Source organism: Orcinus orca, chromosome 3 (genome assembly GCF_937001465.1).
Source record: "Orcinus orca chromosome 3, mOrcOrc1.1, whole genome shotgun sequence".
Lineage (NCBI taxonomy): Eukaryota > Metazoa > Chordata > Mammalia > Artiodactyla > Delphinidae > Orcinus > Orcinus orca.
The window spans coordinates 181,147,380-181,170,668 of NC_064561.1; the positions used below are offsets into that span (position 1 = coordinate 181,147,380).

Consider the following 23,289-nt stretch of genomic DNA (forward strand, 5'->3'; position numbering starts at 1 on the left):
CTCAGTCACTGACTATATTTTCCCCTTAAATGTTTATTGTGTCTTTCCAGAGAGTCAAATGCACCCAAGCTAAATGCTGTACATCAACCCTGGGACATGCCTTACATTCTTCAGCGGGTGATTTCCAGGAAAACTGCATTAATTAAAGTTAACACAGGTGTACGATCAAATGATAACCTCGCTTATTCTTTGCCGCTTGGATGAGTTCCAAGGTGAAACGTTTTAATACAAAGAATAATTAACCTGTCACCTGAGAAGCCCTGCTAGTTCAGCACCCCCTCTGCAGACACACTCACACAAAAGACAATGGAGTTGTATCGTGCTGACTCTTCAGGCTAGAAGCAGGTCTGCCCGTGCATGCCCCATCCTGCAGGGAAAGAGGGCAGCACCCCAGAAACTGAAAATCTGAAGGCATCTTAAATCTCATAAATGATCTCAGATTTCATCTAAAAATCATTTGTTTCATAAACAAGACAACTGTGGCTAACAGGAGACTCTGTGAAGATGTCAGCCAGGGTGAAATTGGATGCAGGGTGCCTGACTAGGACCCAGGGTTTACGCCCCCAGGTCCAATCAATGACCAGCTTGGGGCAAAATACAAGTGAGAGCCCTTTATGGCTAAGACGTCCCCCTTACTTCTGCCGTGGAATATTCACACGAGTCCTTATTGTGAATGGAGGGGTACCTCTGTGTGTTCACGCAGGGTTCTGAAATGAAGGCAACAGACAGTCTTATGCCCACTGCTCCCAAGATCCAGCATAATCTGGGGGTTTGTGTGCAATGAGAGGAATGTGCCTGACATCCTAGAATCTCTACAAAAATAAAATCCCGAGACCAAAGGTGGTGAAGGTCAGTCTCAGCAGTTGGGAGGCAATAGAGTACAACAATGCACTGCCACACAGTACAAATTAACTTCTGGGCTACAGGACATTGTTAGTCTTCTAGCAAAAGACCAAAGGGCTCACTTCATCTCCATCCTCCAAGCTCACAGTGGCTGAGGACAAGTTTTGCACCTTGCATTCCTAGTGTATTTCCAACAGGGTATTTAAAGTAGCTCTTCTATTCCATTTTCTTATTAGCCAATCAGATGAGTATTTCTTACTACTCTTGCACAAAAATCACACACACACACACACACACACACAAAAAACAAATAAGCATTACAGGAACTGACAGGAACCTCATTGCATTAGACACAAAATATTAAAACATTTTTGTCCCCAAGGGAAAGAGAAGTAAAGAATCCATAGAACAATTATATTTAGGAAAACAAAGCATTATTTTGAATTTATTTTTCTGGGGGAAAAAAACTACTGGTTTCAAAGAATACCTGTTCTTCTTCCAGAAGAATCAGACCTACAATGGCAATGTTGATGTTTCCTCCTATTGTTCCATCTTTGAATAAAGCAGACACCTGAAAAGGACAGGTAATCCACATCAGTCCCTATACACGGCACCCTTTCCCCCAGCCCTTAGCCTGGAGTCCACAGCTGAAGGCCAATCCTGTGTTCTCCAGTGACATAGCAAGGTTAAGTTTCTTACATTGCTAGACACAGAGGTATGGGAATATCTAACAGCCAATTATACCAACTGTTGGTTCCTTACTCTTGGTGACTGGAAGTAAAATAATGAAGTCTGTGGAGGCAGGTTCCTCCTCTTAGCAAACACCTCTTATTAGGCCTCCTAGTTGGTAAGTGTCCTCATTAGACATAAGGAGGTTTCTTTTTGTTTCTTTTAATTTATTTTTTAACTCATAGTGATGATGATACACAGCAGAGCCCTCCTGAAGCTGTCCTAGTAAAATAGTCCAGAACAATAAGAGAAGTTCTTGGGAAAAGACCAAGAGGATACAAGAAAGAGAAGAAAAACAATGTGGAGAGAAGGTGATCAGGGAAGGATGATGTGACCATCATTAGGGATGATGGTGACATGTGTAAAAATGAGTGATCCGAGTGGCATATGGGGTGATGAGCGAGGGCAAGTCACCAGACATGGGAAGCAGCAGGGAACTAATTTGGCACTGAGGTGTAGAAATGCTGGAAAAGCTCTGCAGAACAGAGGCAATGCTTGCACACATCAGAGACCTGCAGTGGGGGCTGTCACAGACCTGCAGTCTGTGTCACCTCCTCCCTCAGTTCCCTGGGAGATCATAAACCACGAGGGTCTGGCCACCAAAAATGAGGACAGTAATAGCAACCACACCACTTCATGGGAAGTTGAAATACATTTAGGGGTACTCTGTTTATAGAGGTAGGACATAAAACATTTTCAAACATTGTCATCACAACTATGTTAAAATACACTTTGATGACCCCATACTTTGTCTTCTGTTATGCAGGTCTCACTTGGGTGAAATGGGGCTTAGACACCTTGCTCCACTCTTCATTAATGACTAAAGCTGCCACAGTCACATCTTCTCTGCAGCAACCTTCTAAAGGGAGTACTGTTCCTTGTTCTTGTCGATAGAAAGATGCATATTCAATATTTGAACACTCCTATCCCTAAAAAGATGGGCATTTCTATACAGCCATCTAAAATCTCACATATAATGCTGATGGGCAGATTTACTGCACTCAGATATCTCCACATCCTCTTATAGATTTCTGATAAATGAAGACATCAGTAAACTTGAAATATGTTACTGGCTTACAGAGAAAGTCAAATTATTCATCCTCTGAATTTTATTCTCCGAAGGATTGAAAAAGGATCTTCTTATTGGCGCATAGTAAAAGTGAAGGAGTTATCACAGATAAAATATTTCTTGTGTACAAGACATAAATCCACAAATAAAAGTAGGACACAAAATACACACACACACACACACACACACACACACACACACACCCCATTAGGTGGAATCACACACATGACTTCAACAAGAAGGGCATTCCTACCATATTGAGTATTGTCAGTACATAGGTGGTGATGTTTTCATGACCGTGGTTTTGCATCATCTTTTTATCAACCACCACCAATGTCTCCACGTTCAGTTCTTCGTTCCTATGAGACTTCAGAAGGGACCGCTTGTGCCTTATGCACGACTTATACTCATCAGGCAAGATGAAAAGGTCTTCCTTGGGAGGCTTGGGCATGTCTACAGGGGGGGCGTTCAGAGAGGAAATGAATGTAAAGTTGTCACACAAAATCAGTGGTGGAACTCGTGCTAAAGAAAATGGATTTTAAAAATGAATGTTCATAAAACGAATCATAAAACCCTTAAAACTGTGATGCAAAACATGTGTTAAGGTGGAACACTACGTTTAAGTAAAGTGTGCATAGTCTACATGTCATGGAATTCATTGTTATATTGACTTTTGTATAAATTTGTCCTGATTTAAAGCAAAAAGAAGATCACTTTGGCTCTGAGCTCTTATTATCTAAAAGCATGATGTTCAAAGACTATGAACATAAAGATCTGTTCAACAGGGCTCTGCAAAGGAGTTATTGATAAAACAATGAAACTAATAATTACAAAAAGGAGTGCTGTCTTATACTGTGTTCTTAGTTGAAGACTTTTAATGACCTAAAAGTTTTTAAAGTTGATTCCCATGTCTAGACACACAACTGGTTTGTCTGTAGTATTTCCAATGGGTTATAAACTGCTCAAAACAGATCCACTTCACTGCAGAACTGAATTTCCTAGAAAGTATTGCAAATATTTATCTAATTTAATGAAAAGACAAAATGTACTCGGTCCTCTTGGAGTAAGCCATTTAAAAATAGTTTTGGGGCTTCCCTGGTGGTGCAGTAGTTGAGAGTCCACCTGCCGATGCAGGGGACACAGGTTCGTGCCCCGGTCCGGGAGGATCCCACATGCCGCGGAGCGGCTGGGCTCGTGAGCCATGGCCGCTGAGCCTGCGTGTCTGGAACCTGTGCTCCGCAACGGGAGAGGCCACAGCAGTGAGAGGCCCGCGTATCACAAAAAAAAAAAAAAAAAAAAAGTTTTGGCATTAATAATCAGTAAATTAACATTATGTTAAAAATCACTAGGTTTAGTGGATGCCTGAGAAAATGTGGTTAGAATGGTTTCAGGTGAAAGTAGGCTTCAAAATATCCCCATATTTAGGTGGTACTAATTCAAAGGCTATGCCAGCTCTATTCATGGAACACACTGCTAGAAGATGCTGTTTTGTTTGACTGATTCCCATGTCTGTTGCATTTTATCTCTCTGCTAAAATACTTCCAAACCTAAACGAACCTTTCGGAGGATAACTGTTACACTGGCTAAAGGTTAATAAGCAGTCATCATGCATTGATGATATTGATGCAATTTACACAGATGTGATCCCCACCCTAAGAGATGTCTATGTATAACTCATTCATTCTCTACACCAGCCATGGGTAGGAGTGAGGCCACGAAGGCATGGGGAATGAACATAACTTTCTCACAATCCCTCCCTAGAAAGTGTTGGAAATGGATTTCAGATCTGGCAGTGTGGTCCCAGGACCCTTAGTCTTAATTCCCATAGGTACAGGGTGCAAATGGACACAGTATAGGAGCATAGCAGCCTCCCAGGCCCCCAGTATTGGAACAGAGGCAGAAGCACCGGGGTGGGGTGGGGGGGTGATCTTACTAGCCAGGGATCTGACAAGTCCCTCAAAACAAGTCACTCCCCCCTCAATATGGACCTGCAGCATTTTCCCAAACACGTGAGTCCCAGCTCAAAACCCACCCGTGAAGCCTGCAGCTGGAAGTAGCAAGCTAACTCATGAGTCTGAGGTTCAGAATCACTTTTGATTTTAAGCAAATCAATCTGTTTTTGTCTGCCCGTTTCCAGAGAGAGTTGCCTAAACACACAGAACAATCTCTCATTCTCTGAACTCTACGGAAGAATCTTTGTAGTGTGCAGCCCACTGAGACAGAAGACCAGGATTCCTCCAGGGAAGCCCCAAGCCTCATGGACAACATGGAACTGTCCTGTACAAGTAACTGAGTCCTGAGAATTAAATGCTGATCCTGGAGGTGCTGTGTGTCAGTTCTGCTAGATAGGGCCCCAGTCCCTCAGGAACTGCCATGTACTCAGCAGGAGGGGACCGAAACGGGGGCAAGTCAAACAGCACCAGATCAACCACTGATGCCGCCCACCAGCAAGTGGCGTTTCGTGGCACTTTTTTTTTCTAGTTTTATTATGAAAACTGTGGCTACTTCTTTTTTCATTTTCCAAACACAAACCTTATTGTACAGTTTAGTATCTTTTTCAAATAACTGCCTCTCACGACCCAACCCCATCTAATGAGATTCTGAAACGGCTGTGGAAGCAAATACACCTACAAATGTGCACACATGCACACACACACGTGCACACACAGCCCCACCAAACAGCGTAATCGTAGCGCCCTGTATGCACAACTGTGCCTTAGGGCTACTGGCCTGAATGACTCTGATCACCTCCAGATAAGAATGAAAGGGTCGTATTCATTCCAGAATGGTCAGCACTGCTGGATTGATCAGAGACACTGCAACATGTGCTTCAGGCCCTGGTGTGTCCTGTCAAAGAGGTGAAGACAGCCCTGACCATCTTTCCTGCCTGGATCCAGGTGCTTGGTCATCTTTCTGTCCCCAACACACGGAATCTGTCCTACTCTGACTACACCCTCACCAGGAGCCCTGTGAGCACCATCCTGGCTCTGACCTTGTCTGTGCCTGAGTCCCTCTCCTCGGTCCCGCTCTGCCCCGCCCTGCCTCTGCCTGGCCCCGCCCCCAGCCGCCTCCGCCAGCTACTCCCTGTCTGCGCAGACTCAGGAAGCTGTGGCTGGTCAGTGTGCCCTGTTCCAATACCCGCTCAGTCTGTCTTCCCTGACCTCCGCAGCCTCCCGTTCCCTCTACTTGTGCTCAACATTGTTCTTCCCGCTGCCTCCCCTAAGACCGAACTCACTCTTAGTAATTTGGCTTGAGTTTTCAAGTCTATTTGAATGTAGCCTGAGACTTAGTTACAATTTACACAGTTCAGATGTGAGTTCAGATGACGCACAGGTGCTGACAGGTCAACGGTACTTGTTCTTTTATCAAAGATGCCAAGTGATTCTGGGTCATCCTCTCTTCTCCACAGTATTTACGGAGACCCTGCACATGCCCACCTCTATTCGAGGGTGCTGGGTCTAGCAGCCAACGAAACCAAGCCTCAGAGAAGGATGGGCTTTCCAGAGGCTCCTTGGGGAAGGTTTGCTAAATAAAGCAATGCTTGAGGGGAAAGCCGAAGGAAGTGAGGAAAAGTCCAGAAAACACTGAACTCCTGTTCCTGAGTTTGTGAGATGTTCCTACATAAAATGTAAATATCACATCTATTTTTAAATGTTCATGACACAAACAAAAAGAACTTCGATAAAGCCTTGGTGATAAATTGCAGATAAATTTTGTCATGCATACTCTGTCTTCTGACGTGGTGAGTGAAGTATATAAACCTGCATAGGGACAAATCACCTCTACAGGAGAAGCATGTGAGCTTTAATAAATCTAGACCTCAAAAGTACGGAATTACCGGGCAGACATGCCAGGGTTCTTTTGAAGACATCTGGTGGATTCTGCATTTCTGAGCACCTTGTCATTTAATCTGCCCAGGGAACAGCTCTTTAAAAACAAACAAACAAAGAAAAACATCTACAATTATCTATCCATCTATGAGGGAGAGATGTTTTAAACTGAACATACAGTTGATGGGTTTGCTTTGGAATCATCACTTAAGTTTAGCAAAGGCAGTCAACAAATTTCACCTCTAGGGCAGACTACTTTGAAGAAAATTAAAAATACTCCGTCGGCTTACAGAAATGTCCAAATCGTTAAATACTAAAAAGAATCGCCCTTACATACATTTCTTGCGTCTTCCGCAGAAATGCAGCTTCTGTGGGTGCCTGAGACTGGAGCCGCCGCGCGGGGGTTGATCTTCGTGGTGGAAGAGGTGGCGGTTTTCCAGCCGCCAATTTCTTTCCATCATCGCGACCTGGTGGGACCCCGGATCCCGAGGCTCGGTGGACCTTTTGTACAGGATGTGGGAGGGAGGCCCACCCCCCGCAGAGTCCTTGGGGCCCCCTGCCAGGTGTGAAGGGAGGGGCTTCAAGAAGTAGTCCGCTTCCTGGGTTCTTATCATGCCTGACTGCAAAACAGAGAGGGAGAAAGAAATGCGCAATACTGTTTTGTTATCTGCTCACAAACGTGCTGTTTCCGCCACTGAGAGCACACGTTGAAAGGGGTCACACAGGAGGCTGAGAATTAGGGATGGGACAGCCCCACTCTTGAGCCCTTTCCCCACCCACACCCTTGTAGAGACATTGGTGTGGAGGTGTCCTGACTCGACTCCAGGAGCAAAGAGAGCGTACAACATATTAAGGTCAGGTCCTTTAAAGCAAAAATTGGAGGAGAAAGCACACAACCCTAGATATTAATATGGGTGGAGGTGGTGAGGGGAGTTCCCAAATAAAGACATAAAATTATAATCCTAATATAGTAAGTAGCAAAATTCTATTCAGACTTCAATAAAATGTGACACTTTCTATAAAAGTGTAACTTGACAAAATTAATCCAGAAGAAAGCACAAGGAATTTCTTAGGGAATCAGGGAGGTCTTTCTAAGCAAAGTATTTGGGAAATAGGAAAGAACTGATTATGAAAACACAAAAAATGTCTGTACAGCATAACAGACAATGAAAGCACAAACAATGACAAAAATATCTTAAAGGAGAAAAATTGAGAGACTTGCCTTTTAGAGTGACAAGCATTTTTCAAACTTGATAATTGTTAGGAGAAATGGGAACAAACAGGCAATGACACTGGGAAAGGGTAGACTGGGGCCAGACCTGCCACATCTATCAGCATTAAAATGTATAATTCAATTCTAGGATTTTACCCTTTTGGAATTCTTTTTTTTTAACAACTTTATTGGAGTATAATTGCTTTACAATGGTGTGTTAGTTTCTGCTTTAACCTTTTGGAATTCTTGCCAAATACTTCTTGTAGGCACGTCCCCAACATTGATAAGTATTTGTGAATGTATAATTGAATCCTTGTTTGTAATAGCATAAAAAATACAAACAAAATGAAAAAATAATTAAAACAAGAAATAATTTAAATGTTTACCAACTAATTCAAGGTAATCTTTAAAAGTACATTTACATATTTGGCAAGAACATAATGATTTAAAAAAGCCAGCTAATTATGTCCTGATAATAATCTTAACTAAACATTGTGTGTGTGTGTGTGTGTGTGAGCTCCTAAGACTATGGCCAACATTTTCTATATTACACCTTATTTATCACTCACAGCAATTCTGTGAGGTAGGTATCATTATGCTCCTCCTTTTATGGATGAGGAAATAGAGAGTCAGGCTGATAAAACAACATTTTCAAGGTCACCTGGGAAGCAAAGTATAAGGATTGGAACAAAATCAGAATAAATTAAAAACCTGTAAGTTTAAGGCTTATACTGTAGGGGTCCCAGAAGTTGTTATTTTTAAAAAGTGTATAATAAAGTATATAGTGGGATTCCAAATGTGTTCATTTTTAAAAGTGTGCCTCTACACTTAAAGAATTTTCCTAGAAGGACTGATGAGATATTGTTGATGCTGGTTATGTTCAGGGAGAGAGAATCGAGGAAGAGGGATACAAGAGGGGGATTCCACTACCATTTTTACATCCTTAGGCACTACTCAAGTTTTTAAACTCTGTGTGCATCCTTTCTTTAAAAAAAATGTCCATGGCATTGCTGGATCATGGGATTACAGATTAATTTTTTAAATCCTTCTAAGTGTTTTAAAATACCTTTATAATTTTATCATACAAAGAATTACTGCTACAGAATTATCCAGCTATAATTTAGAACTCTCCAGTACAGTATTTATATGTGTACTGATTTTTTGCAAGTTATTTTGATAATTTAGGACACTGATTAGACCCTTATTGGGTATTCAAAGACACTGATGCTTGGTTGCCTGTTCTAAGAGTGCCTCTGATTTAGATGCCTGACCCTGATTCTCATCTGGGGCGGGGGGGCTTAGGGCCCATCACTGCACACCAACTAAAGTTCTGTGGTGGACTGAGTTGTCCTGCATGGGTCTGAATATTTGTACAGTGCAGGATGACAGACATGGAGAAGCACTTCTGAGATCTTGGGAAAGGGCCAAATACACCTCTCAGGGACAGGAGGGTTGGGGGTGGAGATAGAAAAGAGAGGGGCAACCGGGCTTATCGTACATTCAGAGATTAAGCATTGACCATGGTGTTCCGCTGGTGGAAAAGAAGTAAGAGAAGGTAAACTTGGTAAACTCTCAATGAAGCCATCAGCCCCATGGGGTGTAGACCTCCCGGGGCCCAAATGCCAGCTAGCAGTGGCAAGGTGAAATACTTGGAATTTATGCTCTGGATTGAGGTGAAGGAGGGGGGGGCTCTCATTGGTGAGCTCCATGGATGCCCTGGGAATCTTTTTGCCCCAGAACTCTACCAACTAAACTAGGATAGTCAATATTTTAAAGTCTTCAGTTCTATCAAGGAAGAGCCTAGTATGGAATTAAATAACAGCTAAAGCTAGTTTCATCCCTTTGGCAATTAAACTAACTCAGGAGTCACATGAGCAATCATGAATATGTTCAACCTTGTGTGATAACACTCCCCAGAGAGGTTTTGTACACTACTTAAGGTAACTAGTTGAAATGTTAAACTGAAAAAAATAAACCAGTAATTTTTTGCTTTAAAAAAAATCTTTTCTGACATGCAAACAATCCCTTGCTTTTCAAATCACCCTGAAAAGATGAGAAGCTCCTGTGGGTGCTCTAGAGCAGATAATGTTCAGCATCTCTGATGCAAAACTGGGGGGACTCGCAGAGAACAGGCTGATGAGTCAGACACCCAGCATTTTTTATCCTTTTTTAACATGATCTCTGTGACTTCGGATGATTTACTCATCCCCTCGGTGCTGTTTTGTCCTCTAGGGAGTGGATACAAAGGCAGCTACTTGCCACGAGATTGTAAGATTTAACAAATAATATATATTTAAAATACATGGCCTCCAAAATACATGGCCTAAGCAAAAATATTTGCTGCATTAATGAAACAAAGAGTGCAAAATATCGTACTTCACCCTGATGATGTCTGATTCCCTTCTGTAATGCAAGGTGTTTCTGGGGGATTTTTCACTCTACAGTACGAGATCCCTCTGAAGACCGTGTGTGGGTGTATCCCAACATCATCACCCCAAACACATCTTTGCTTCTGGCCTGCTGCCTCAGGCTTTCTGGCTTCCTCCCCTAAAACACTTGTGTTCTATGACAGCTGTTCCAGATTCAAAACCACCTCCTGCTTTCCCCTGGGTTTAAGGCTACATCCTGGGTGGCCCAGAGGACCAGATCCGCAGGCAAGAGAGAACTGCCTCTGGAGGACTTCTGAATTTTCACTAACACAGTAGTCAAGTGTTTATGCTTGTTTCGTTTATAATTTAGTCTGAGCTACAGTATTCTGTATTTAAATAATCCCCTATTTCACTAACTACATAGAACGACGCAATAACTGATAAGACTGATATTTTGATATTCCTCTATAATCAATACATACTGAAAAGTACAAGAAAAAAGTTACTCCTTTTTTCTTGCTGCATTAATCTTGCAATAAATCTTGCTGTATTATTAGTTTGCAAGCTTATTTAAATGATAAGGTAAATTGTGGAAGATTAATGTTTTCTTTTTATCAGTGTTTTTCTTTACTGAATCGAGAATATTTACTTAGTAGCTCATAAAATGTCTGGTGTACACCTGCCCACAGTAACCACTGGGAGGTAAGCTGGGTGGATTATTAACCGGCTTCAGAAAAGGTCAGCTTCTCCCAGGCATTGCAGGGGAGCTCTCCAGACACCTGCATCTCTCCTCGCCAGTTCTGTAAATCATTTGACATTGGGAAACTCGACACTTGTACTGCATTTATAAAGAGAGAAAGAGTGGGTGCCCTGTCAGTGATGAGAAAGTGCTGTTTCTCAGACTCACAGATACAGAGAACAAAGTAGTATTTACCAGTGGGGAGAGGAAAGGGGGGAGGAGCAATCAAGGGTTAGGGGATTAAGAGGTACAAACTATGATGTTAAGTATAAAATAAGCTACAAGGATATATTGTACAACATGGGGAATATATCCAATATTCTATAACTATAAATGAAGTATAACTTTTAAAAATTGTGAATCACTATACCATACACTTGTAAGGACAGCAACTATACTTCAATAAAAAATAAAAGAAAACAAAAAGAAAACATGCTGGTTCTGAGCAATGTAAGAAAGTGTTGAAGCTTGAAGGTAGGATGTTTACTGTATTATATTTGTTGCTTCGCACTTAAATGCTGATAGATCTTTATTAATGTATATCTATTTAGAAAGGCTGTCTATAAAAGTTGCATGAATCAAAAAATAAAATGTAAATTAGGAAGAGATGAGCCTGGTTGGGCAGTGTATCAGATTCCTTCCTCCTGCGTAAGGGATTCCTCACTGAACTGGTTGCAAGCTTGTCTCAGGTGACACCACGAGTGTCAATCAACACTGTGAAAAAGTGATCCAGCTCATTAGAAGAAACAAGCATTTCAATTCTTAATTCATTTCATTTTTACTGTACTTCTTTGTCATTTCTCCAAAAGTGTGATTTGTATTGGGAATATTCTACTCATTCTAGTCTCCTTAGTGATGTTTCTAAAACACAAGACAGATGCAACTTTTATAGAACTTTTATGGTTACTTTGTCTTGGGCACCATCTATGTGGCAGGTAATATGCTAGGTGTTTTGCTCTATTTATTATTCTAATAACAAACATATGAAGTGAGAATTAATGTTCCCATTTAAAGGAATGGGACATTAAATGCATACATTTTCCCAACATTGTAGAGCTAGGAAGTGGGGTAGTTAAGATTAAAATTCAGAATTACTCAGATTTACACACTGTTGTCAGCACACCATGTTGTTTCTCTACCACCGTGTGCACCTGGAAAATAACTGCAATACTGGTGGGGGCTGAGAGTGAACTTGAACTAGTTGTAAATGTATATTGCAAACTCTTGGGCAAAAAAAAGAAAAGAAGAAGTAGAACTGATATTCTAAAGTAGGACAGAAAATACAACTATATAAAATGCTAAATTCAAACCACAAAAGGCAGAAAAAGAGTAGAAGGCCAAAACAGAAATAACAAACAAGGGCAACAAATAAAATACAGTAACACATATAGTAGATGTTAATTCAATTACATCAACTTTGAATGTCAGTGGTCCAATGCACCAATTAAAAGAGATTGCAATAGATCAGAAAACATGACCCAACTATACACTGTCTACAAGAAACCCACTTTAAATATAAAGACACAGATAAATTAAAAGTAAATGGGTGCAAAACTATACTACAAAAACACTAATCAAAAGAAAGCAAAAGTAGCTATATTAATTTCAGATAGAGCAGATGTCAAAGTAAGGAAAGTTATCAGGGATTGAGGAGCATTAAATAACGATAAAAGGAGTCAGCGCTCTAAGAAGACACAACAATTCTTAACACGTATGTACCTTAACAATAGAGTGCCAAACTACATGAAGTGAAGTCTGATAGAACTGAAAGGAGAAACAGATGAATCCACTATCGTAGTTGGAGACTTCATCACGCCTCTCACAGAAATGGACAGATTCAGTAGGCAGAAAATCATTAAGGACCTCAACAATGCCATCTGTCAACTGGATATAATTGACATCTGTATATTACTTCATCCAACAGTAGCAGAATAAACTTTTTTCTCAAGCTTGCTTAGGGCATTCATCCAGACAGACCACATTCTGGTCCATAAAACACACTTTAACAAGTTTGAAAGAATAGAAATTATACAATGTCTGCTCTCAGATTACAACAGAGTTACATTAGAAATCAATAACAAACAAGATAACTGGAAAATCCCCAAATAAGTAGATATTAGACCACACACTTCTGAATAACACATGGGTCAACAAGAAATTCAAGAGAAATTTTAAGATATTTTGGACTAAATTAAAATGAAAACACAACTTATCAAAATTTGTAGGATGCAATGAATGCTAAGAGGGTAATTTATAATACTGAATGCAGATATTAGAAAAGAAGACAGATCTAAAATCAATAATCTAAGTTTCCAACATAGGAAACTAGAAAAAGAAGGTTGAATTAAGTGTAATGTAAGCAGAAGAAAAGAAATAATAAGAATTAGAGTATAAATCAATAAAATAGAAAATAGGAAATCGATAGAGGAAAAACAAAGAAACCAAAAGCTGGCTCTTTAAAAATGGTGAGATGTACTCATACTGCACTTAGAGAAATTTAAAAAAAATAAAGAAAACAAACCAACCAACTATTAACCCAAAAGGTTTTTAAAAATGCAATGAATGACCACCTAGAAACCAGAAAGGACTTATTAAAAAATAAATTCAGAATAAATGAATCAGTAAATAGTAAAAGAATGTGCTTATTAAGCTGCAAATTCTAATAAAGCCAAGATCTGGTTTTTGGATTGAAATGGGAATACCTCATGAAAAAACAATGAATGTGAAAAAAGTCAAGAACATAGATAACCTAATGGGACATGGCTGTTACTTATAAAGGGAGATCAAATTTCTCTTGGAGCTTAAATATCATTGCAGTGTGTATTCTTATTTTTCATTAGAAATTTTTTTTGAGCTTTTCAATGTTATGACATCTTTCAGGTCAATCTATGGCAAGGATTTAAATCTCTGTTAGAGGAAAACTTCTAGATGTGTGCTGTTCAAAATGGTGGCCACTAATTTTAATTAACACTGAAGAAAATTAAGAATGCAGTCCTCCAACTGCTCAGTAGTCACACACAGGGATTCAAGTTTAAATTAGTATCAAATAAAGTTAAAAATTTAGTCTTGACATTGCTCAATAGCTACACATGACTAGTTGCTCCCGTACTGGACAGCACAGATATTTCTATTACGGCACAAAGTTTTATGGAAGAACAGTGCTCTAGAACAACTGGTAATTAACAAATATTTGGGAGCTTACCTCTTAAGACTAGTTTGCTAAATACATGGCTGTGGTATTTGTCCATAATAAATAGTATATGTCACCTACGAACATTCTTATAAATCACATCCACTAGCGTGTTGATAAAACTGCGCCAGCTAAATAATCAGAGCATGTTGTCCTAGACTGATTGCTTAGTAAGATTGCCTTTGGTTGACACAAAACTATCTGAACTAGGAATGGCTCGAACTTAAATTCTCAGATCCTATATTTCTCTGCACATTCCCAAGACACAAAGAGAAATGTTTAAGCAAACAGTCACCTAGTCAAGGCATTGACGATATTGCTGCTACCTAATATAATCAGAACACCATGGATTAAACGCTCTAATATTCAATAGATTCATTTACAGAGCTGTGTAACATTTAGACATGAATTTGATCCCATAGTGGAGGAAATTCACAGTTCCTCTCATCCAGGGAATGTGTAGCATGTTCGTTCATTCATTTATGCATTCAGTGAATATTCATTAACTGCCTATTATGAGCTGGGTGCTCTTCTTTTTTTTTTTTTTTTTTTTTTTTTGCGGTACGCGGGCCTCTCACTGTTGTGGCCTTTCCCGTTGCGGAGCACAGGCTCCGGATGCGCAGGCTCAGCGGCCATGGCTCACGGGCCCAGCTGCTCCGCGGCATGTGGGATCTTCCCAGACTGGGGCACGAACCCGGATCCTCTGCATCGGCAGGCGGACTCTCAACCGCTGCGCCACCAGGGAAGCCCTGGGTGCTCTTCTTGTCAATCCAGATACAGCAATGGACAACACAGCTTCCCTTGTGAAGCTTAAATTCCATCGTGGAGTTGGGGGGTGGAGGACAGGTAGTAAACAATTGATGTAATAATATGTAAATCATAAAAAGTTAAAATTCAATGTGTCAGTTCTTTCCAACTCGATCTATAGATTCAATGCAATCCCAATCAAAATTCTAGCAAATTATTTTGTGAATATCAACAAACTGGTTATAAAGTTTATAGGGAGAGGCAAATGCCCCAGAATAACCAACTCGATATTGAGAGAAAAGAACAAAATCTTAGGACTGACACTACCAAACTTCCTGACTCGCTATAAATCTGCAGTAACCAAGACAGTGTGGTTCTGGAGAACAAATAGACAAAGAGAATAGACAGTCCAGGAAGAGATACAGACACAAATACAGTCAACTGATCTTTGGCAAAGGAGTAAAGGCAAGACAATGGAGCAAAGATAGTCTTTCCAACAAATGGTGCTGGAACAACTGGGCATCCACATGTGAAAAAATGAAATCTAGACACAGACATTACATGCTTCACATAAATTTAACTCAAAATGGATCACAGAACTAAATGTAAAATGCCAAACTATAACCTCCTAGAAGATAACACAGGAGAAACTCTAGATGACCTTGTGTTTGGCAATGACTTTTTGGAGACAATACCAGAGGATCCATGAAAGAAGGAATTGATAAGCTGGACTTCACTGAAACTTAAAATTTCTGCTCTGTGAAAGACAGTCAAGAGAATGAGAAGACAAGCCACAGACTGGGGAAAAAAAAAATTTTGCAAAAGACACACCTGATAAAGAACTGTTATCGAAAATGCACAAAGAACTCTTAAAACTCAGCAATAAGAAAACAACTCAGTTAAAAAATAAGCCAAAGTCATTAACAGTCTCTCATCAAAGAAGATATACTGATGGTAAATAAGCATATGAAAAGATGTTCCACATCATATGTCATCATATGTTAAAACAATGAGATACCACTATAAACCTAGTAGAATTACCAGACCAACAATATGAAATACTGGTGAGGATGTGGAGCAACAGGAATTTTCACTCATTGCTGGTGGGAATCCAGAATGGTGCAGCCACTTCTGAAAACATTTTGGAGGTTTATCATAAAACTAAACAAACTTCACTATAAGATCCAGCAATTGTACTCTTTGGTATTTATCCAAAAGATTTGAAAACTTTATATCCACATCAAAACCTGCACAAGGATGTTTATAGCAACTTCATAGTTGCTAAAACTTGGATGCAACCATGATGTCCTTCAGAAGGTAAATGGATAAATACTGTGGTGCATCCGGGCAACGGAATATTACTCAGCACTAACTGAGCTACCAAGCCATGGAAAGACAGGGAGGAAGCTTAAATGCATATTAATAAGTAAAAGATGCCAATCTGAAAAGGCTACATACGGTACGATGCGAACAATATGACATTCTGGAAAAGGCAAAACTATGGAGAAAAGTAAAAGAAACCACAAAACAAAACAGTGGTTACTGGGGGATAGGGGGGCAGAAGGTGTGAATAGGCAGAGCACAGAGGATTTTTAAGGTGGTGAAGCTATTTTACATGGTATTATAATGATGAATACATGTCATTATACATTTGTTCAAAACCATAGAGTGTACAACACCAAGAGTGAACCCTAACTACGGGCTTTGGGTGATTATGCTGTATCAGTGTAGGTCCATCAGTTGTAACATATGTGCCGTCTGGTGGCGGAAGGCTGTGCGTCTGGTGGGGGCAGGGTCTAGATGGGAAACTTCTGCACCCAGTTCTGCTGTGTTTTGCTAAAAATGCCCTAAAAATAAATTATATTAAAAAAACAACTCAGAATGAAGACGCCGGGAGTGTAGGAAAGGGGGTTTCAATTTTAGATAGGGAACCAGTTAGGCCTCATTGAGAAGGCGGCATTTCAGTAAAGCCCTAAATGGGTGAGGATTTGGCTGTGCGGATTCCAGAGGGAAGGCTGTGGGCTAGGCAGAGGGAACAGCCACGGCAGTGGCCCTGTGGCCCTACAGGGCATCAGCTCACGTTCTCTGCAAAATATCCGCTTGTGATAGATTCACCTACTAATAATATTAATACTGATTCAGCAGGGCCTTGCTCAAATTGGGCAAAGGCTCTGGGAAATCTCTTCCAGCCCATCTGGTAGAGGGGACACGTGAAGCTTCTGGGCTCATCCTTGCATCCCGCCTCCACCTTCTCCCCCAGAGGGCTATGCTTACTATCTGCCTCTTCCACTCTTGCCCTCCTTCTAATGTTTTCTCTACTTTTTTGGAGGAAAAAAGAAGCATAAATCAGATCACTAACTACTTACAACCCTGCAATTGCATCCCTTGATTTGAGAGCACAGTTCCTGGAGCCTTACCCTCTGACCTGCCTCAATTTCCTTCCGGGCTGTGCTCCTGCCACCCCCCGGGGGGCTCAGGATGCCTCTGCTGCACCAGCTACCCTCCAGCCTCGGGAACACCCAGGCTCTCTTTGGTCTCTCTTGGCGCCCACTAGTCCTGCTTCCTGTGCACACCTCCCCCAGCCCTCCACTGGCCTGGCTCCTCCTTTACCTTTCCGTTTGGAGTGACAGGGTGAGGTGTGGGGACTTGCTTGCCATTGTGTTGCTCTTAAGGGCAGAGCAGGTGTTAAACCCAGCCTTGTGACACGTGCTGCAGCGATGCAATGGCCAGTGGTGGCTCCTGAGGCCAAAGCTCTGGTTAAAGGCCTGACTCTGCCTCTCTTCAGAGGGTGAGTGCATGTGTGTGTGCGTGTGTGCATGTGTCCTGAGACCTAGCTTCTGTCTCTGTAAATCGAGGAAGAAATCTACCACTGTTTCCTAGGTCACCTGGTGCAGATTAAATATATATACTTCAAAGGTGGCAAAAAAAAAAGATATTTTAATGATGTCAATCAAGATCCCAGTAGATATTTTGGAGATTGAGGGCTGCACAAGGAAATCTGCAGAGAGAAGAAGTAAAGTGTGTGCAGGACTTTGTGCAGGTTTGGAAACCAAGACCAAAAGGCCAGCGACAGCTCGGGAGGGTCACAGCAGAGCTGGACAGCCATTGCTGCATGGTCAGGGCAGAGAAGTCGGCCAGCGTCACGAGGCGGGGCGGGCACACGTGTTTCCCATCAAAGGCCATGGGTCCCCGGGGTGCTGTCATTTGCATTTACTAGCCATTCCTGAAGTCATGCAAGTTTTTCCACACACACTCAATCCATCCCAGTGGGTGATTCAGGCACCCGTCCCTCCGGCGTCGGCAAGCTGCTGGCTCTAGGTGAATTCTGTTACGAGCTCATCAAGTTCACACTTAGCTCATGAATCAGCTGTTTTTGCTATTTAATTGTGCCACTGGGGATATTTCTCTTCCTCACTGGTTTTGGTGTTGATATCTAGTCTCTCACAACAGTGTCCTTTAAGCTCTGGGTCCTAGGAACGTGACACCCTATTTCTGTTAATCATATTAATATTGATGACATTCATTTACTGATTGCCTATCATGCCCCTGCCTCTGTTCCAGGGACTGGATACCATCTGATTACCAATAATCCTCAGAACAGAATTGCAAGGTAGGGACCAGCAGCTACATTTCTGTAGATAAAGAAACTGAGGCCCTCATAACCCAAACGTCCATCAGTGAGTGAATGGATAAACAAAATGTGGTACATCCTTACAATGGAACACCATTGTGCAGTTAAAAGGGATGCAGTATGGATAAACATGGATGGATCCAAAAACAGTATGTGGAGTGGAGGAAGCCATATCATTTCGTATGATTCCATTTCTCTGAAATGTCCAGAGAAGGCTAAGCTACAGAGGCAGGAAGCAGAGCAGTTGTTGCCAGGCTGGGGTGGGAACAGGGAGTGACTGCTGGGCACAAGCGTTCTCTCTGGGGTGATGGAAATGGTCTAAAACTGGATTGTGGAGATGGTTGCACAGTGCCGTACGTTAACTAAAATATCACTGAATTGTTCACTTGAAGCAGTGAGGTTTTCTTATGTGGATTATACATCAGTAAAGTATTTAGAAAATTAAACAAACCTTAGGCTCCAGGAGTGTGACCTGAACAAGGGTGGCAGCCAGGACTGCTGGGCTCCCAGCTGGACATTCCCTCCACACCTTGGGGCTTCCTGGGGGCACAGTGGGGTGAAGTCATTCAGAGACGTGCCCTTGGCAACAACCAGCCTAAGAACAAGCATAGCCCAGACTCCAGGGCCCTCTAAGGGGTCAGATTCCTCATAAGAGAACACAGAGGCAGGCAATGAAAACTAGAGACTGCAGGCAGCTTAGGGACCAGTGCTGGAGCTGTTTTCCCAGAGATCCATGTGGGACATCGCAAAACTGAATGCAAAGCATCTGTCCCGTTTCATTTAACCACTTTCACTAATGCTGTTGCTAAAAGTGATGAGCATCTGAATTCAGTTCTTCACCTGTCTCCTCCCCACTACCCCTGGACCAGGCAAAGCACAGGGAGAGGCACAAGTTTTTCATCTGCAGGTTCCCTGCTGCAGATACACGACAGGAACTTCATGGACTTTCCCTGAAGAGGGACTGGTAGGTTGAGGGTGTTGCTTATGGAGTCTGCATATCCAGCCATGACTCTCAAAACTTTCTGTCCATCAAAACCCATGCTCTCCTCCTCCATCCTGAAGTGCTCAGTCAGCAGGTCTGGGTGGGGTTGTGACAACGTGCATGTTTAATAAGATTCACAGACCTGACACGGAGACACACCCAGCATCTGTGTCTCCAAGGCCCCGGGCTCACCTGGCGTCTTTCCCTTTCCAGCCCTGCACTCAGGGAATGGGACAGGCAAGATCCCTGTGGGGTTATACAGTTTTGTCAGATGTTTACCGTTTATTGAATGGCTTGCTAAGACACAATTCAACTTTGGGTGAGGTTTGTTATAACTAAGTTTCCTTGTTTTCAAGCAAGTGGACATCAGACACCAGTATCAATATGGCCTCATAATGGCTTTTGTAACGTGGGGTCTGGGGAATGGTCATTTGTACCAACACTGTGTGTTTGACACAACTTCTGTTACACATGTAACCTTCCAGGCAGTTCCTTTAAACATCTGTCCCTATGGATACCAAATTTGACCATTCACAGATTCCAGCCTTAGTTATATATATGACTGCATATACTCTCATACACATGTCAGAATCCCGAGGGGGTTATAGAAGTTACGACTAATCCTGTTTCCAGACTGTTAGCTCAAATTGCATGATCATTATAATGTGGCAATGCATATTCAAAATGGTCTATTTTAGAATGCCTTCTTTTTAAAAAAAAAAAAAAAATTCTTGATTTCTTCTTTAGTTTTAAAACAGTTAGTCATTAAAAATAGAAATACATTTCAATTTTAAAGTATTCAAATTTAGTAAAAACATTTCATCTATGAAATAGAATTTGCTCTTAACCAAACTAATATATTACACCTTGTGGTTTGTACTCTGTTTCACTGTTTTGAATTTTAAATACAAATAGAAACTTTAAGTGGTCACATAAGAATAATAGAATTGAACAAATATGTGCTACATATTCCTACGTTAAAGAGTAGATTGGAAACAAATAATAATAGCACCATGATTTGTAAAAACAAAATAGAATGCCTTCTTAATAAGCTGTTATCAAGCACATATTAGGCAAATACCACCTCTTTTTTTTTTTTTTTTTTTTTGGTAGAAATAGAGCATTGAAAACACTATGGCAAAATTAGTCCATACAAATCTAGGGGTCTTCCAAATAGCATCCTCTCAAGGAGACAGCTCACTACAGAAAATGGGCAGATCCATCACTTCCAGAGGGACAAATAAACCAAAACAAGACAAACAACAAATAAAGAAAAGAAACCAGGCCAAGGCTGATTCCTTCCTGTGATTCACAGCTGGTTCTCTAAACCACCATATGGCAGGTTACCTTTGCCAACCAGTGAGAAAAGGATTCAATTCCCATGATGGCTCAGAGAAAGCAAGTCCAAATTAGCTTGGAATCAGCTCCATCCTCCTTTCCTAGGGCCATGAAAGCAGCCCAGCAACACAGACTAAGCCTGTGGTCCTAAGCGTGGCAGACAGCTATTCTAGATCATACAGATACACTGTTCTGCATTAACTGGACATTACTGATGATTTAGCCTCCTCCACGCCTTACCATTTCAATTCTCTCAACCTCCAAAGAGCCTCCCAAATAGATGAGGCTCACCTACATTATCTCTCCCATAATTGTTTGTGTTCAATAAATATTTGTTGACTGTGATTCAAGTCTTTCCAGAGTCCCTTCTGTAAGAACCCAGCAGAGGGGTATCATGGCTTAGCTGGATTTTCACCTATCTGGGAATTTTTTGTACATTTTTTATTAATTTTTTTGATATTTTTTTAATTTTATTGTAAAATAATACACAAATATAGAAAAGAAAACCCATACAAATTATACATTTATAATGAGTTATAAGGTAAAGCAACTATCACTCAGGCAAAGAAATAGAACTTTTCCATATATCTCACAAGCCCCTGTGTGCCCAGTTTCAATCTGAACCCCCAGTGACCCCATAGAAGTAACCACTATTACTATTTTTACAGTAACTAGTTTTTAAAATTTCTTGTACTTTGAATATTCAAGTGTGCATGCCTATACATCATAATTTAGTCTTGTTTATTAAAAAAACTGGTGTTTTTTAAATTTAGTTTTTATTGGAGTATAGTTAATTTACAATGTTGTGTTAGTTTCAGGTGTACAACAAAGTGAATCAGTTATACATTTATATATATCCACTCTTTTTCAGATTCTTTTTTTTAAAAATAAATTTATTTATTTATTTATTTATCTCTGGCTGCATTGGGTCTTGTTGCTGTGCACGGGCTTCTCACTGTGGTGGCCTCTCCCGCCGCAGAGCACGGGCTCTAGGCGCGCGGGCCTCAGCAGCTGTGGCTCACTGGCTTCAGTAGTTGTGGCTCGCGGGCTCTAGAACACAGGCTCAGTAGTTGTGGTGCACGGGCTTAGTTGCTCCGCAGCATGTGGGATCCTCCCAGACCAGGGACTGAACCCGTGTCCCCTGCATTGGCAGGCGGACTCTCAACCACTGCCCCACCAGGGAAGCCCATTTTTCAGATTATTTTCCCATATAGGTCATTACAGAGTGTTGAGTAGAGTTCCCTGTGCTATATAGTAGGTCCTTGTTGGTTATCTATTTTATATATAGTAGTATGTATCTGTTTTTTGTACATTTTTTTAGAATGGGTGTACCCTTAAAGAGTTTGTCAAATAGATAATGGAGGGTGGGGAACATCCAACTGCCTTAAAGGATGTATTAGCCAGTGACTCCATGGAATCTGCTGACTTGTTGACTTCTGGCATTTTCACACAAGTCATGCACATAAAACAATGACTGCTGAAGACTGAGGCCTGGCCCCAAGTAACCAGCTCTTCTACAGGTCAGCACACTGAAACCCTTGGGTGTGGTCCCCAAGAGAGCGCTCAAAATCCACATGTCAAGCTCTGCAGAAGTGTAAGATATTGCACAAATAGTATGGTTAAATATTATGATAGAAATATAGGGAAGAGCATGAAACACAGAAGATGACCAATACACAAGAACTCCATGACTCTGGTCAAATCACAGACTTGGTATCTATAGGGCAATTATTGGACCTGTGAAGTTATTCATGCTCAGGTTACCTCCCAATCCACCAAAAAATATGATCCAGAAGGTTAAAAAGTTTCTGGAAGAACAGTTTTTTGAAATCAGTATATATGAGTATGTATGCATGTATTTCATTGACAAGGATGATTCCTGAACAGTTATGTATTTTTTTTTCTTCACACAAGAAATTAAAAAAGAGAATGCCTGGGACCAGTTCTCTCAGTTATTTCCAGGTGAGACATTCATTTCTCTCAATCAGCCTGTTACGGCTATGATCACAGTGCACCCTCAGGCTGCCCTTTTGCCAATTCTCTACATGCATTTTTAGCTCAACCACACTGGAAGAAATAATTCTGTTAGAAACACTGCTGTCACATCCTTAAGAAAGGCACAGGGCCCAATAGTTGTGAATTAGGCTGAATTACAGGGACCAGCCACTATTTATGACTTGAAATCTCTGTAGCCTTCCTTGATTAGTTTTGGATTAAAAAATGCTATAAACATATGTTCTATGCCTGTCTGTCTTTCTTTATGGTCTTTCATCACTAAATCTTATAATCATGTGAGCTGGTAACCACCAGAGCCATAAAGGACACAGAAGCCCCCCAAAGTTCTCTGGAGGAATCATGCCATCCGATTGAGGTTGTGCACAATCGTACAGCTGTGCCCCATGTAAACATCAAAATGATTAAAGGCACAGGTTTTGTATATCTAAGTTCTTCCTGTGCTACCCAAACAGTCAATTAGACTCCAAGAAGACAGAGGAAGAATGTCCTTGGAGAGTGCTAGTGGGGAAGCTCACCATTTATTCTCGGTTCCAATGGACATGGCTTGGAATTTGGGCTCTGTCCCTTGTAGGATGGCAGATTTGGGCAGGCTA

The 23,289-nt window shown here is 41.2% G+C and overlaps 1 protein-coding gene across 1 annotated transcript in view; it reads right to left on the reverse strand.

Annotated features, from left to right (window-relative positions):
• Window positions 1-23,289, reverse strand: part of ADAMTS16 (ADAM metallopeptidase with thrombospondin type 1 motif 16) — a 156,222-nt gene that overhangs the window by 109,575 nt on the left and 23,358 nt on the right. The window contains exons 4-6 of the mRNA XM_049707293.1: window positions 6,809-7,091; window positions 2,895-3,094; window positions 1,331-1,414 (exon numbers count right to left, since the gene is read on the reverse strand). Of these exons, the coding sequence (XP_049563250.1) occupies window positions 1,331-1,414; window positions 2,895-3,094; window positions 6,809-7,091 (567 nt within the window). The remainder of the gene's footprint in view (window positions 1-1,330; window positions 1,415-2,894; window positions 3,095-6,808; window positions 7,092-23,289) is intronic.